Here is a 16665-nt window from a genome sequence, read left to right as displayed (position 1 = left end):
TCCCAAGGGCAGGGACGCCCGACCATCATCCTCAGCACCTAAGAGCTACTTCTTCCTTGTCCCTGGGTGGCAGGCTTCAGGACAAAACAAAAACAAAGAAACCAACCAAAAGCTGTATTTCAAAATATGAAACTAGAAAAACAAATCAAAAAAGAAAATCACAGGTGCATCTGCATGTGGGGAGCCCTGTACAGCTTCCTGCCTGTTCGGGCCTCTCATGGGACTCCAGGAAGCCAAAAGAACACCTTGTATGTATCTCTTATGAAGACGCAAATAACGGCCTGGACTGCTGAGAAGCAAGGCAACACTGATGGGTCTCACTGGTGGCTAGAAGCGTGTGGGCTCCAGGCCCTACCCAGCTGAGGGACGAGGCCCTACAGAGGGTGCTTCCTGGCTGCAGCGAGACTGCAAACCCTGCTCTGCGGCTATTCAACGAAAGCCCTTGGCAACTTTCTTCAAGTCAATGGACCACTCTGGTCACCTAAGCTACCTGCCAGGGACACAAAACTCTGTTTAGTGTCATTATCTGTACGACATCCCTCTGTGGTGCATGGGGAACAGCAGGGACCCCTCCGTCACCTCAGGGAAGAGCTGGTCCGAATACAACCACATGGTTCCTGTTAAGATCCAGTCTGGAAAGCAGGTTATGCCCATGGTCAGGGGACTGTTGAAGGGCAATTCCACAGGGACAGTGGATGGTTTAGCTCTTCCAACTCCAGTTCTTCCTTAGCAAGTGATGGTGAAAACATCCTGCCTTTATACAGCATTTCATTCATCCTGCAGACAGACTTTACGAAAGGCTCTCGTGGCTGCTGCACCTGCAAATGAGCTTGGTTTTCAGCCCTGGCTGCAACTGTTCCAGAGATTCATCCTGCTAAGGCTTTTCTGATCTGGAGACGTGAGCCCTACACCTGGATCCTGGGGCAAATATGAAATGGAAGCTCCTCGGAACTCAGAGGCCACATGTTTCCAAGTTTCCCTTGTGAAACTGAAGCTCCTTGGCTTCAGTGAGACAAGCTGCTAACAGTGGGCCTTGCTGCGCACAGAGAAAAAGCAGAATCCACACAGGAGCCAAACTCGACAGACTGGTCACAGGCACATCACCTTTCCTGGTTCCCTTTCCAAATTCCCAGTCCCAGTCGGTCTGGCACTGCACCTCCTCCATCAAAGGGGACCCTAACAGAGCTTCTGGCGGTGGCATTGTCACATTCCTGCTAAGACTCTCAGCATGGACCGGAGGATGGGAGCGCTGGCTCGCGTAGACCAGCAATGTGCAAAGGCAACAGTGCCCCAGGAGACATCTGGCGATGTCTGCAGGTCATTCTGGCTGTCATGACTGGATAAGAGTCTGGCGGTGGAGGCTGAGGACACTACGAAACATCCTACAATGCATTGGGCAGCCCCGCACAACACAGAATTGTGGCCTACGAGGCAACTGTGCTGAGAGAGAAAAAGACATTGGTTACCTTATAAAAGTTAAATGCAAATGCGCTTTCTTTTTCTCCAACAGTCTGATGAACTCTAGCAAGAAAGAACTGCAGACATAGAAAGGGCAACAACCTGTCACTTGAGAGAAAAGCTATCAAAGCCACACACCTGAGCTGAGTCAATGACCCTGTCAGCAATTAAACGAAGCACAGTAACAATAAACATAACTATTCACACATTACACAGCTCATCCACTTTATCTTGTTGGTGGCACTAAGAGCGATCTAATGCAGACAAGCAAATGCCCCAGCTCAAGGATAAGCCTGCCTGGTACGCTCACCAGGAAGCCTCAAGCCAAGACCTCAGCAACTACTGATGCGGTTATTTTGACTTAACAAAAAATTCTGTGTTAGGAAGATGATGTTCTGACATCCACTCTTTTTTTCCAGTTGGTCTGGAACCTTCACGCATGCTCTACCACTAAGCTGGACCTCCAGCTCCTACTTTTGATTGTACGTCTTCCAAACAGATCAGTTTGGGAGGTAGAGGCTGCCTGCTTGTTTTGATCTATTTTGATTTGCACTAGAAGCAATTAGCACATCTAGAAAAAGAACGGGCCTTCCACAGAGTTCTGGCAATGACACAACTGAGACGCAATGCCCAAACTGAGTAACAGGGTGTACCACGTTAAGGTCCAGCTCACCCACCACCACACGGCATACCTGGCTCGTCAGAGGCGACTGTATGTTTAACTTGCCATTCTTGGGAATGTCTATTCTGTATCCGAGGGGAAGGAAAGCATTAAATCCAACAATGAGGTCAGGGTGCTCATGGAAGAGCTGAGAGACACGTCTGATGACTCCAGGAGTGTCGATGCTGGAAGAAAGAAGGACCCGGTGGGCAAAAGGGTTTCAAGGAGCTTTCAAATCTCAACAGGTTTCTCAACTGGCAGAAAGGCAGTCTAAAATGTGACCAGTGTGGCATGATCTGCAGATAATCATCTGCTTCCTGAGTGCCAGGGCCTGGGCTCCCTGGGCCCTCTTGGCGAGAACTATAGGATACTGACACAGCACAGCTTCCCAAACATCCCAAGCACATGCATTTGGTTCTGAAAATGTCAGGAGAGCTGACCATTAAGTCCTGGAACCCAAGAAACAGCAGGATGCCAAAATCCTCTCACTGATGTGATAAGTTCCTTCATTTTCTATGAACCAGGATCAATGATGACACAGGTTTTGATCTGAGCAATGGACTGCAACATCAAAGGTGGTACGAGCGTGGGACATAGCTAAGAACAGAGGGGAGAAATGGGATCTCTCTCTGGCTGTGGTTACCACCCAAGCCTTAGTACTTCACATCCACAGAATGAAAACACTGCCTAGGAGAGGACAATACTGTGGTAGGTATGTGACTACAAGGATCGAACAGATTGAGGGTCTGAGTTCTAGTTCTACGTCTGCCACTAAGGTGGGTCCTTTACTGACTGCAAGCCCCAGTATGTGTTCTGTAAAACAAGGGCATGATTCTGAGGTTCCCCACCTCTCTCTCACCCTGATTCCATCCTTCCAAACACACCTCAGGTGTTTCAACACTCTCTGTAGGCCAGATCCCTTACTAAGCATTTTATGCCCCCTCCTCTCAAGTAGGCCTGGGATTGGAGAGAGCCAAAAGAGGCACCTTGGAAACATTTAAAGGTGAGAGGGTGCCCCCAAAATTTCAATCAAGGTAAATAACATATTAATGCGGTGCTCCAAAACAAAAATTTCAAAATTAATCCCTCTGATTCTTTGATGAACAAAACTTATTTAAAATTCAGAATTTTAAATAAAGACAGGATCTCCTTTCTGGGACTCACCATCCAGGTCTCCCCCATCCCTGCCCCTCCTTCCAGGAATCCCAACAGTTCCATAAGGTGAGTACTATCCAATCCCCCTCCCCCCTCCTTTTTTTTTTTTTTTTTTTTTTTAACCAGAATGAACTGAGGCTCAGAGAGGTTCCACACCCTGCACAAGGTCACCCAGCTGAGGGGAAGGGGGCATCCTCTATAGGAGGTGGGAGGAGTCCCGCCCTGCTCGGTCCGATTCAGGCCCTGGGGGTACTTCTCCGGGGATGGGGGAAGGCCCCACGGCTACCTCTGGCTTTTGAACTCCTTCATGATCTCCAGGAAGCCATTGTAGGTGGCGGGGTCGCTGCCAAAGCGGATCTTCACCTGGTCCAGGTAGGTAAGGGCGTCCTCGACCTGCGGGGAGGGGGAGGGTTCTAGACGGATCGCGGGAGGAGGAGACAGGGAGTCGGGGTCCCTGGTGGGCTGAGGAGACCGAGCGGGCCTTCAGGGGGACAAGGTGAGGAGTGAAGGGTCCGGGCTCCGGGGTGCGCAGAAGTGAGGCCGAGGCAGAGCCGCGCCAGGGCCGGGCGGGGCCCGGGTGAGGGACGCCGGCCCGCGGGGGCTGGAGGACAGGACCCCAGAAAGAGCGCGGGGACGCCACTCACGTGCACTGGCAACTTCTCGTGGCCTGCGGAGCCGGAGCGACCCCAGCGGGCGCCGCTCAGCCCCCGGCCCGCGGGGCCCCCGCCGCCGCCGCTACCAGCGTGCGCCATGTTGGAAGTCGGAGCCCTGGCCCGCCCCGCCCCCGCCCGAGGGTCGTCCGCGCATGCGCAGTCCCCGCCCCGGGGGTGGGGCCTGGTTACGTCAGGAGATGGGCGGGGCTCTCTGAAGGACTCCTTAGAGGCCATTCTCTTTTATAATTGGAAACTTAACTAATGATTCATAAAACTGGGGTAGATAAACCTAGACCTGTTGCCTGAATTTGTACGGTCCTGCAAGCTCAGATAATAGTTTTTATATATTTACATAGTTGGGAAAAAAATCCAAACCTTATTTCATGACATGTTAAATTCACATTTTAGGGGTTCTGCATTAAGTTTTTTTGGAACACAGGAACACCCACCCGTTTATCAAGCATCTCAGTCTGCTTTTTTTTCTCTCTCTCTCTGTACTGGGGATGGGACCCAGATCCTCACACATGCTTGGCGATTGTTTTAACCATTGAGCTATATCCCCAGCCCTAATAGATAACTGGAATTCTAGGTGCTTTTGCCTTTTATTATATTCTTTATTTTATTTGCCATACTGGGGATTGAACCTACAGCCTCAACATGTCAGGCAAGCACTCCATCATTGAGTTACATCCCCAGCCCAGCCCAACTTGCTTTTCTGCTACAACAGAGTGAATAACTGGGAGAGTCTAGGGCCTATATATCTTGACATATTTACTGTCTGGCCCTTTATGGAAAGAATTTTCTAGACTCCTACTTATAAGGTTGATGTGAGAATGGAATCTGAGCATCAACACCCTAATATGGGGCCCTATGCCATGTGAATTTTTACTAAATGGCCCTTCATTTATTCCCACTCCTCCTATCTTCACTTCCCTAGTCTTTATCCCATTCCATCCCAAAGGACCAATTCAGGGAATCATGGGCCTCCCAACCAGCTTTCCCAGACCAGGTGGTATTAAGAACATAGATCATTCACCCACTGCTTCCAAATATCCAAGGTCTTCCTATTTCTTATAAGAGAAAGCTGTGCATCTACATGCAACATTGCAGGTCACCAGAACCTGACCCTTGCAAACTTTTTTTTTTGCAGGATTTTCCATCTTAAAAAACTACCCTCTGTTGGTGCAGACCCTCCTCCCTGTTCCCTTCTTCCTGGCCCCATGCATCAGCACAAAACATTCCCTTTGTCAGAAGTGCTTTCCCATTTCTTCATCTTGCAGAAAACACATATGCATCCTTCAAAGAACAAACCAAATACCACTCCCCATTAGAAACTTCTGATCCTCCCACAGTCCCTAGTCCTAGTACAGAATCATTGCCTGGTTCATCTGCAACACAAATCTCTGACCCAGAGCCTCATCAGTGAGCAAGTATCAAATAAATGATCATTCAGTGAGTAAGCAAAGTGTCTTTTTATATGTGAAGAGGTGCAGGAAGGTTGAGAATAAATTAGCACTGTGCTAGGTGTCCAGAACAGAACTGTGAAAATCAATGTGGAATTTACCCTCAGAGCTTTCAGGATAGATAGGAATCAATCACATGCAGAAAGTAGAATTTCAAATGCTTCAAATAGAAGGTCCAAAGGGTAACAATTACTAATTTTTTGTTGTTATGCCTGTGTAACAAGCCAGTTCAAAAATAAGAAACTTAAGGGGACAGGGATGCTTATTTTATTCTCCATTCTGCAGTTTGGGCAGGCTTAGTGGGTATAGCTCATCCTTCGCCCCCTAGGTGTCCCCTGGGATGTCTCAAAGGTTGTGGACTGGAGTCACCTGAAAACTTGTTCGCCCATGTCTCAGTGGCTGAGCCCCTTGCTGGGCTGTTGCCTGGAACCTGCACGTGATCTCCAGGTGCAGCTTGGGCTTCCTTACAACATAGCCACTGGGGTCCGAGAACAATTGTCCTGAAAGTGAGTGAATGAGCCAGCCAGGTGGAACCCATGTCAACTTTTCTGATCCAGACTTGGAAGTCACAAAGAATCAATCATTTCCATTGGATTCTTTCCTTAAAAGCCATTACAGATCCCTCCCAGGTTCAAGAGGAAGGCAAACATACTTCAGAACTTGAGAAATAGCCATGTCAATATCCTGTGGAACACAGGATATTGCCGTGACTATTTTTACGAAGTACCACCTGCCATGCAGGAGGCTCAACCCTGTCTAGTAGGGCTCGAAGGAGTTTTCCCAGAGAAGGTGGTATTTTAGTGAGGCCTGAAAGACCCATGGGCATTTGCCAAAAGTCAGAGGGAACAGCTGGCGAAAGCCCCTGAGGCAGGAGGGAGAAGGGCACATTTAAAGAAAAAAGAAAAAGAAAAAGATCTGTATTCCTCAACTGCAGAGCAGGAGGGGGAAAAAGAGAACGCAGGAAAATCAACCATCTGTGGTCAAGAGTGGGCAGACCGCGCAGCTGCGGGATGAGTTAGGCTTTGGGTCTTAGCCTTGGTGCTGGAAGCGAGCGTGTGTTTTGAGCAGAGATGCCTGAACCACCAGGGTCGCTCTGCAAGTGATGGTCTGGCTGCTCAGAAGGGAAGAGGCTGGAGGGGACCCAGGGAGGGTGCAGGGAGCTGATCTCATCATTCAGGCAAAAGACGATGGTCACTTAGAAGAAGGAGAGCGGGGTGGAAGGGAGGGGTCTGTAGAAGGTACAGCAGGGGAGACGCGTGGAGGAGGGGAAAGGAAACTCAAGGATAGTGTCTCCGACCCGGAATGGGATTCTGATCGATTTCAGGGAGTTCCGTGGGAACAGCAGCAAAGACAGCCTGGACCCTCTCTGGCCACCAGATGTCTGAACACTGCTGCTTCACTGTCCTCGGGACCAACAGCTTGCCTACTATCAGGACATGCTGACAGGCTCAGCCCACGGTGCCCCCTCTTCTCGTATATTTCAAGGATGACTTTCAGTTTTCTCCCAAGTGGTCACTCTTTCAGAGAACAGGAAGCCACAAGTCACTTCCATTTGGGACACATGGGGGCATGCGTGTACTTACGTGTGTGCATGTGTGTTCACCAGGCAGACAAAAGCAGTCGTGGGTCACTTGATGGGGAAGATGTGTTCTGAGATATGTGGTGTTAGGTGATTTTCCTCATTGTGCAAACATCATGGTGTGTACTTACACAGAGATGGCTGCGGTGTCACCAGGCATATAATCCAAGACCACCCCATCACCACTGTCATGTATGCTCTCTTCCGTTAATTCCAATGCTGTCAGGTGGGACATAGTTGTACTCACACATCTTTTAATCCTTATTTTTAACAAACATGAAAAAGTGTTATGTTAAGCCAGGTGCTGTGGCGCATGCCTGTAATCCCAGCAACTCAGGAGGCTGAGGCAGGGGGATCACAAGTTCCAGACCAGCCTCAGCAATTTAGCAAGGCCCTGAATGACTTAGTGAGACCCCATCTGAAAATAAAACATAAAAAAAGAGCTGAGGATGCAGCTCAGTGGATTCCATCCCTAGTACCAAAAAATAAAAAATTGGTTTTTTTAGCTTTTTTTTTTTTCTTTTTTCTCTACTATTCTCATCTACACAGATTAAGTTGAAAGGACTTGACAATTTAGATATACCAGCTTTGGAACACAAATTTCCCCAGCCTTTGACACATGTAATGTGCCATTAAGATGAGATTCTTAGGTAGGTCTTTAGTGGAACAGTATTTTGGCAAAGTTGAAAAGACAAGATCAGAAGATCCTATTATGAACCGATTTAGTCTTCCTGAATGGAAAACTTGATGACTCAACTCTCTGGAGTTGGGATTGTGTGTTACAGTAGGGAAACTTCTAAGGTGGCTCCCAAGATTCCCACTCCCCAGAATGCATGCTGGTGTCAGTCAACTTTGTCACTGAACAAAACACCTGAGATAAATCAACTTATAAAGAGAAAAGGTTTATTTTGGCTCATAGTTCTAGAGAGTTCAATCCAAGATTGGTTGGCCCTGTGGCCCCATGGAGTTTGTGGCAGAACAAAACAGCTCACCTACTGACCCGGAAGTGAAAAAGAGAGGAAGAGCAAAGACCCAGGCACACTCCCAATGACACAGAAGGCCTTCCACTAGGTTCTGCCTTTCTAAGATTTCACCATGTCCCACTAGTGTCACTCTGGGGACCAAGCCTTTACCACATAGACCTTTGGAGGACACTCAAGAGCCAAAGTATTGCACATACCCCATGTCAATCTATGAGTCCATGTTCTGTTGCTATAACAAAATACCCAAAGCCAGTTAACGTAAGGTGAAGAGGTTTATTTGGCTCATGATTCCTGGAGGATCCAAACATCATGGTAGCAAGGAGTGAGGGCGAATGGATTTGGAAGGTATATGTGCAGATATGTAAGTGTTGATTTTGAGCTGATCAGAAGCGATTACTCTGGGTGGGCCTGTCCTAATAAAGGACATGCTTAAAAGATAATCTGGAGATCAGAGACTGAAAGGATCATAGAAGTGCAGTCCTGCTGGTGTTGAAAGAGGAACTGGCTGTTTGGCAACCTGTCCATGGAGATGGGCAGCTCTAGGAGCCCCTGAGGTCCAAGTCCCACAGCTTCAAGGAGCTCGATTCTGCCAATGACCTGAATGAACTTGGATCTGGCTTCGAGCTTCCCCACGAGAAGCCAGTTTCGCTGGCACCTGGTGAGCCACTCAACACAGAACCCATTTGTGCCGTGCCTGTCCTCTGACCTGCAGAAATTATAAGGTAATAAATGGATGTTATTTTCAGCTGCTAAGTTTGCGGTAATTTGTTATCTGGAAATTAAAAACTAATACACCATAAGGTGTCCTTGTGAAATATGTCTGCCCGTGACAATGAGGTATCAGTGCAGGTTCTTGCATTGTAACAAATGTTCCACTCTGGTGGGCAATGTTGGTTAGAGGGGAGGTTGTGCACGTGTGGAGCAGTGGGCTGGGGGGCGGATATGAGAAACATCCACACTTTCCACTCACCTAAAGATGCTAAAAAATAAATAAAGTCTATTTTTTAAAAATGTTCACCTTGAAGCCAGGCACAATGGTGCAGGCCTTTAATCCCAGTGACTTAGGAGACTGAGGCAGGAGGATTGTGAGTTTGAAACTTAGTGAGGCCCCAAGCAACCTAGCAAGACCCTCAAAAAGGGCGGGGGGAACTAGGGATGTAGCTCAGTGGTTAAGGTCCCCTGGGTTTAATCCCTGGTTTTAGAAAACGTGTCCCCTCCATTCTAATAACCATGCTGTCATGGCTGCTGGGGAGTTGGGAGACCTCACATAAGCTAGTCTTCTCCAAAGCACAGTGAATGCCAAAGGTGCATAGCAAGCAGACTCTTTGTTGAATGAAAACTATTACAAAAATTATATATATACATATATAAAATAAGTATAATAGATATATACATGCATATATGTATATATATACACAAGCATATAGATGCAAGTTTACATATAGTTTACATATGTTTACATATATATATATATATACATATGCACACATATATGTTTGTATACACACAAAAGCAACTATTTGGAGGGGCATTTTATTAGTTCTTATTAATATAGCCGCATGCTGCATAATGACATTTCAGTCAATGATGGACCACATACACCACAGTGATCCCAAAAGATTATGTGGCCTAGTGACATCAGAGCTGTCTTATTTGCATAACACACACTATGATGTTCACACAAGCCTGGACTCACCTAACAACACGTCTCAGAGTGCGCGCCTGTCGGTCAGGGACACGTGACTGTATTTAACGCAGAGTAATTGCTTCTCACGGAATCAATCAATCTTGATTTCTTGACTTTGTTAAGATGGACACAGAAATTTTAAAGCAGAGATTATAGATGAGATCTCCCTGTGTTAAGCATCCACTTTATTTCTGTACTGAGTTAATACCTGATGCACAGACATGTTGGCAAAGAGTTGCTTCCCGCCCTAAGGGTCCCCTCACAAGCTAAGTGTGCTCTTTAGTTAAACAGAGATGGTGAAGCAACCCTAAATTAGTGACTTCCAGCACCTTAAAAGCTGCTCCTAAGGTATGAACTTGGCCTAGGTGCCCATGATGGATATGAACAAAGAACATGTGGTATATATGTACAACAGGGTATCATTCAGTCATAAAGAAGATTGAAGTTCTTTATTTGTGCAAAGTGGGTGGAACTGGAGGACACCGTGTTAAGTGAATTAAGCCAGACAGAAAGACAAGTGCTGTGTGTTCTCTCTCGTATATGGAAGCTTAAACATAAAATAAATGTGTCAAGTGCAGTGCGGTGATTACTAGAGGTCAGGAAGGCTGGATGGGAGGGTGGGTTATACACACGTGTTGAAATATCACACTGAACACCAAAACTATGTACAATTAATACATGTTAATAAAAATAAAATAGAATTTTTAAAAACCTAAAAGAAAGCTGATGCCCAGTGCACCTGAGTATACATTTTAAGATCACAGTTTAAATATTTTAAAGTGGAAGTGGATGTTAACATTTACAGAACTGCCAGAGCCCACCTTGGAACCCTGGTTTGGGAAACAAATGAGCAATATAGTCAGGCTCCACCTGAAAGCCTCATTTTCTGCGCTATGGCTTGTCACTCTGTGGCACAGCACTTGCTGAGCATGTGCGAGGCCTCCATCCTGAGCACCAACCACAAGAACACCCGGTCCTCCCAGGTTGCTTTTACTGAAAGCGTCTAGAATCCAATGGAGGGGAGAAGGAGCAGCACCTGAAAGGTTTGGACTCCCTACCATAACAGCAAAGGCTTCAGAGGCAAGCAGGGCTTTTTAGAAGACTATGGGCAAAGAGGAAAGATCCATGTCAGTGAAATGAATCAGTTCAGCTGCTGAACCTGCACAGGCAGATGGTCCAAAAGCAGAGCAGAGATGTCAACAGCTCGCTCTCTCTGCCTGCTTCCAAGAGCCTCCAGTTTTCAAGATAAAAAAAGCATCTTTATCCTAGATGCTTGGGAGCCAAGGAATAGTGCTGGGAGAATTATAACATGTTTATTATTGTAATGTAGCTTGAATCATGAAGTCAGCTCATGAACTAGAGACAGGCAGGCCAAATGTGCCTATAGATATAAATTTGAGACGATTGCCAACTTTAAGAAATAGGAACATTTTGCATAAAAGCCTAGATGTCTGGCTTTCAGAAAAGAAGATCTAGCAACGGGAGGGCGCTTTTGCTGTGGCCATTCTGGGCTAACGTTGGGATGCTCATGCCCACCTGAGAGAGAACACGTACCCTCCGTGTGCCCAGGCTGTCATTCCCTGAGGTACGCTCAGGTGTGTGGGAGTCATCTAGATTACTCACTGGCCCTTGTGGGCATTTGAGTGTGCACCCACCCCATGGAATGGATGCATCGTACTTCCAAGACTAAAACTGGAGAGGTGGTCCCACGAGGACTGCTAACGAAGCTTCCTGGATCTCATTTCTCACAGCTTTTGTACAAAAAGGCTTGTGACTTGAAGCAAATCCTAGTTACTTCTGCAAGGCTGTGTTTGCTCCTGTGTAAAATGGATGCAGAAATTCCTGCCCTCCCTAAAGTATGAGTTGTGATGAGGCTCAGATAACAGCATCTGTTGCTTCATAGACTGTAAACCTCTGTGGTCCACATCAGTGTTTTTGGTCAGTCTCACATTCTTTCATCCCTCCTTCATCCTGGTCCTAGCATCCCAGTTTCCCTCCCAGAAATACCTTCTCCCATTCTCAATCAACATGGTTGGGTAGCCATTATCTCCATCCTCAGCTCTGATTGATACAAGCCAGCCAATCAGAGCACTGCATTCTCCTAGAGACCGTAATTGGTTCAAGGATGAGTGTTGAGTCAATTGGAGCCAATAGAGCCAGGGCTAGAACTAGGTTTAAACTCTGGGGAAAGGGAAGTTGTCTTCTCTACTGAACTTGGAGATGGTAGCATGTTTGTTGCTAATCTGAGGGTGACAGATATGAGGATGGACCAAAAAAGAGGAAGGAAAGATGGAAAGATGAAAAAAAGTGAGGCCTAGTTTCATGATCTGAGGCCCTGGGTCCACATGTGCACCAGCAAATGCACTCTCTTTGCTTCAAGCAGATTTGATAGGGTAAACTCATTGGAACCTCACACTCCCATGGGGGGTTTTACACTAACAGGCAGACTTGCGAATGTTTGTTCGATTTGGATTTGTTTCCCTGGCCAGTCTTTGATGTCAAGTCCTGGGGTGTTTCTGCAGCCAACTCTTCTTTCTGCCTGGATTTGACTATCCACACTGCCTTCTTGAAGTTCTTGAGAGGATCCTGCTGTGAGGCTCTTGATGAAGGGCAGTGGAAACGCTCTCGGATGAGATAGCCATGTCTCGTGGGAGCAATAAAGCCATTGGAGGTGGGGATGATTCTATTTACCACTGCATGGACAAACTGGAAAGCCAGCAGGGTACCTGTGGGGATCAAGGGCAGGGCATAAATGAGAAAACTGGGGTGCAAAGGCCAATGCTACACATTCCAGAGTTGGTTGCATGGCTGCCATGCTCCTTACTAGCTTAGACATGGCATTCAATCTCTTAGAGTCCCTTCACTTCATCTGCAAAATGGGAATGATAACAGAACCTATCTGCCAAAAGGTTTTTTGAATATTTAAAGACATAATGCGTGCAAGGTATTTAGTATAGGTCTCTGACCCAGAGTAAGCTCCACCGATATTATTGTTGGAGGACTAGAAAGAAAGGGTATGAGGATGGGCTTTTAAGGTCACAGACCTCAGCCCTCAGCATGTGAGCCATCTGTGACTCTTTGCCAGGTATCTTTGCTACAGTGTGCTAGACTACAGTGTATCAGATTACAGTGTGTTAGATTGCAATGTTCTCAGATGACAGTGTTCCACTCCAATATATCAGATGATAATGATTTGGACTCGACCTAATCTTGATTCAGTCACTTACTTGTTTTTGTTTATAATTTTTAGTTGTAGACTGACAGCATGCCTTTATTCATTTATTTTTGTGTGGTGCTAAGGATCAAACCCAGTGCCTCACGTGTGCTAAGGCAAGTACTCTGCCACTGAGCTACTGCCCCAGCCCTTACTTGTTTTTTTGATCCCTAACCTTACTGAACCTCAGCTTCTTTATTGGTCAAACAAGGATAGCAATAACACTTGTGTGCCTACTGATGTCATAAGGGAGAGGAGATGTGAGCGTTCTCTATAGGAGACCACATAAGAAAGTGACAAAGGCAAGCATTAGAACCAGGCATGTTGGCACACACCTGTAATCCCAGCAGTTCTGGAGGCTGAGGCCAGAGGATTGTGAGTTCAAAGCCAGCCTCAGCAACTTAGTGAGGCCCTGTCTCTCAAAAAAAAAAAAAAAAAAAATTAAAAAAGGGTTGGAGGTGTGTCTCAGTGGTTGAGCACCCACTGGGTTCAATACCTAGTACAAAAAAAAAGTGAGACTGGAATCAGGAGGGCCAACTTCAGGCTGCAGCCTACCTGTTGGTCACTGTGTGATGCTGGGAAAGTTACTTAGCCTCTCAGAGCCTCCATTTTTTGCCTGAGAGAATTAAATCACTCAGGAATAGCACCTAATACATAATAAATGATAACTTGTGAATATGACCTTAGTGTAATAAAGAAAAGATCAAAAGACATTGGGGTTTTCAAAATGTATGGTCTTAAAATAGGTTGTCCCTAGCATTTATAGAGTCTGGGGCTGGAGAATAATTGAATCAAGACCCACTTCCTATAAGACACAATATATAAGCATAGCAAAGTTAGCATGTAGACTAATAAAAATATGCTCTATCCTCCTGCATTGAAGAAGGTACCTTAGGAGCCCCCTGGAAGGTCAGGTTCAGGCACCTCAGCGCTCATTGCTGGGCTGTAACAGGATGGGAGAGCCAGCGCCCAGGGTGGGCTTGGCCCTCTTCTCTTCCCATCCCCAGCTCCATCCACACCTCGAGGGGCCTCACATATACACACATGAATCCCTCACCCCAGCGCCGACATACGAACTCCATCCACACCACCCCTTGGTCACCTCCCAAGCATAGGTGTGCACACAGGAGGGGCACAGTCCATCCCCAGAAGGATGCCCTAGGCAGCAGGACTGTGGATAGGCCCTAAAGAAGGGTCAAGTCCATCAGGGAGGGTGTTCTGGAGTTCTAGAGCATGTATCTGGCAGAGAGGTTGTAGGCCCATCCCCTCGGCCCAGAGACTCTTCCCTAAGTTGAGGGACCCAGTGAAACAAGGCCAGAGCAAGGGCTTCTCAGATGCAGGTGCCACACCAGGGCACTTTCTGTCCAGATCAAAGCTCAGTCCTGACCTAAAAGCAAAATAACTCACCATCCAGCACACTCCAGACAACTATGGAGCGGTCCTTGAGGCCCACGTACACATACTTGTCGTCCTTGGAGAAGCAAGCACATTGGATCCCTCTGCAGAAGGAACTCTGTGGAAGACAGACCATGTGATCCTGGTTCCAGACTGAAACACAGCCAGGAGACCAACCTCATGGAGGCAGGCTTTGAAGCCCTCCTCAGGGCATGGATCAAAAGGAAACCCAAAGAGATGGCGGGAGTGAGGGGAGATTTCCCCAGGACCAAGGCACATCTTCATCGAGATTAGATTGAGTGGTCATGGACATTTTGCACTGGAGAGTGAAAACTACAAGATTTCCTTTCGTAAGTGGCCTTGCTTATACAAGTGTTAACTATGATCAAATTCAATTAAAATTTGTGCTAAGAACATTACTGGTTCCCAGGTTAGATCCTAGAACTAGAAGCGGGGATTACACATTGAGAATTCCTAATCCAAAATTCCAAAATCTGAAACTTTGTGAGAATTGACATGAAGTCACCAGGTATATGTGAATGAATTTCTTGCTTAAACTTGGGTCCCATGCCCAGGCGATCTCACTATGGATATGCAAATATTCTAGAATCTGACAAAATCCAAAATCCAAAACACTTCTGGTCCCAGGCATGTTGGATGAGGGACACCTAACTTCTATTTCTCTTGATGACTGAGGTTTCTTTGGCATCCCCTTGAACTTTGTTCACAAAGAAAGTGCCTCCCTTACCGCACCCTAGTCCCCGCCCATGACAGTGGCACATGGTATGCCCTTAATAAATGACAGCTGTGCCCCGATTTTCTACAGCCAAGACCTGGCAGGAATGTGCTATGGCCGGACACGCACCGTATAGCTCATCTCGAATTTCCACTTGCACGCCTGCAGGTCCCAAAGGCACAGCAGGGCCTCCTCAGACCCGCTGACCGCCAGCTCTTCCTTGTGGCTGACCTCCACACAGGTGACTCGGCTCCTGTGGGCCTCCAAGGGAAACACCTTGGAATTCGCACACTCGTACAGAAAGAGGTCACCATTGGTCATGCCATAGACTACTCGGTGGTCAGCCAAAACAGCCACACGGGCTATGGTCTCAGGCAGCTGGGTATAAAAGGTGTATGTCGGCCCATCGATGACCGGACAGGGGTCTCCAGGGCTGATGTCCAGCACCAGGACGATGTTGTCATAGGCAATGGCCAGACGGTCCTCATTCTTGCTCAAGGACATGCAGTTGATGGCCTTGCGGGCCTCAGGTGGGGGGATGCACATCACATCCTGCCGGGAGTCCAGGGGGAACACGAGCACAGTTCCCGAAACAAGCCCCGTGAAGAGGAGCTTGGCTTGCTCGGCGACCTCCAGACACTTGACCTCGTTGGAAGTATCCAGGGAATCTTGCTCCTCACCTGCCACAGGGAGAACGGATCCTTGAGGATTTTAAGGCGCATTACCCATAATCCCAACGTGGGGACTGCAAGTTTTCCTGAGTCCCTTCCTGCTCCGCAACCATCTGAGGTTCTTACAATGAAGATGGCATTGCGACCCTGTCCTGCTGAGAGCGCCCGTGCTCTCCTACGCCCTAAGACCACGGAGCGAGCTCCTTCCCACAGTCTCCAGGACCACTCGGATTTGATCCCAAACTTGCCCTTCACCAACCCCTGGACAGGGCCAGCCCTTCCGCCGTCGCTCAAAAGCAGCTGCAGACAGGAAGTACTCAAATGTGTGCGTCCAGATTGGGCCGGGGCTGTAGTCTGTGGACTCCTGCCTCATCCCACACCCCTCTCCATTTCTTGTGTCCTGCTTCACCCCTTAACTAGCAGGTAAGCACCTCGAGAACACTGAGCTACTGCCGCCTGACTCGCTCCCCGCACACCCCTTGCCTGGCCCATTGACGTCAGAGCCAAGTCAGTGAATGAATGACTTGAGTCTGAACTCCAGGGCCAGAGTTGCTCTCTTGTTTGTTTTCTCGTTAACAAGGAGATGCTACGCCTCCAGCACTCCAGTGGGGCGTTGGGGTACTGCTGGTAACCCGCTCAGAGACCCCTTCACCGCAGTCCACCCAGACCCAGTGGACTGTTGGCCTCATTTTTCTACTGAAAATTGGCATCTCCTGAAGGAAGCCACTTCTCTGGAAACATCCGGGGTCTCTGTCCCTCCCCAGGCCAGCCCACAGTCCATGACCGCTGATAGGCCTCTGTCAGGTGCAGAAGCCAGGGGTCTTGCTTAGAGGCATGTAACCCAACGGTTGCGATGGACGGAAGGTTTGTGTCCTCCCCTCCCAATTCAGACCCTGTCGCCCAGCGCGAGTGTATCTGGAGGTGGGACCTTTGGGAAATGACTAGACCATGAGATGGAGCCCTGAGGATGGGATCAGCGTCCTTGTAAGAAGAGACACGAAAGCTTGCTC

At 47.7% G+C, this 16665-nt stretch overlaps 2 protein-coding genes across 2 annotated transcripts in view; both read right to left on the bottom strand.

The window, feature by feature from the left end:
* Nucleotides 1-4045, bottom strand: part of Sin3b (SIN3 transcription regulator family member B) — a 42736-nt gene extending 38691 nt beyond the window's left edge. The window contains exons 1-3 of the mRNA XM_047531223.1: nt 3919-4045; nt 3561-3667; nt 2151-2304 (exon numbers count right to left, since the gene is read on the bottom strand). Of these exons, the coding sequence (XP_047387179.1) occupies nt 2151-2304; nt 3561-3667; nt 3919-4026 (369 nt within the window). The 5' untranslated portion in view covers nt 4027-4045. The remainder of the gene's footprint in view (nt 1-2150; nt 2305-3560; nt 3668-3918) is intronic.
* A 3918-nt stretch (nt 4046-7963) lies between these two features.
* Nucleotides 7964-16665, bottom strand: part of Nwd1 (NACHT and WD repeat domain containing 1) — a 67307-nt gene continuing 58605 nt past the window's right edge. Inside the window, 4 exon segments of the mRNA XM_047531858.1 lie at nt 7964-8658; nt 9649-12365; nt 14261-14366; nt 15114-15664. Coding sequence (XP_047387814.1) covers nt 12070-12365; nt 14261-14366; nt 15114-15664 — 953 coding nt within the window. The 3' untranslated portion in view covers nt 7964-8658; nt 9649-12069.

Source organism: Sciurus carolinensis, chromosome 17 (assembly GCF_902686445.1).
Source record: "Sciurus carolinensis chromosome 17, mSciCar1.2, whole genome shotgun sequence".
NCBI classification, from domain to species: domain Eukaryota; kingdom Metazoa; phylum Chordata; class Mammalia; order Rodentia; family Sciuridae; genus Sciurus; species Sciurus carolinensis.
The sequence above is the reverse complement of the archived record's forward strand: the minus strand, read 5'-3'. Positions and strand labels throughout refer to the sequence as shown.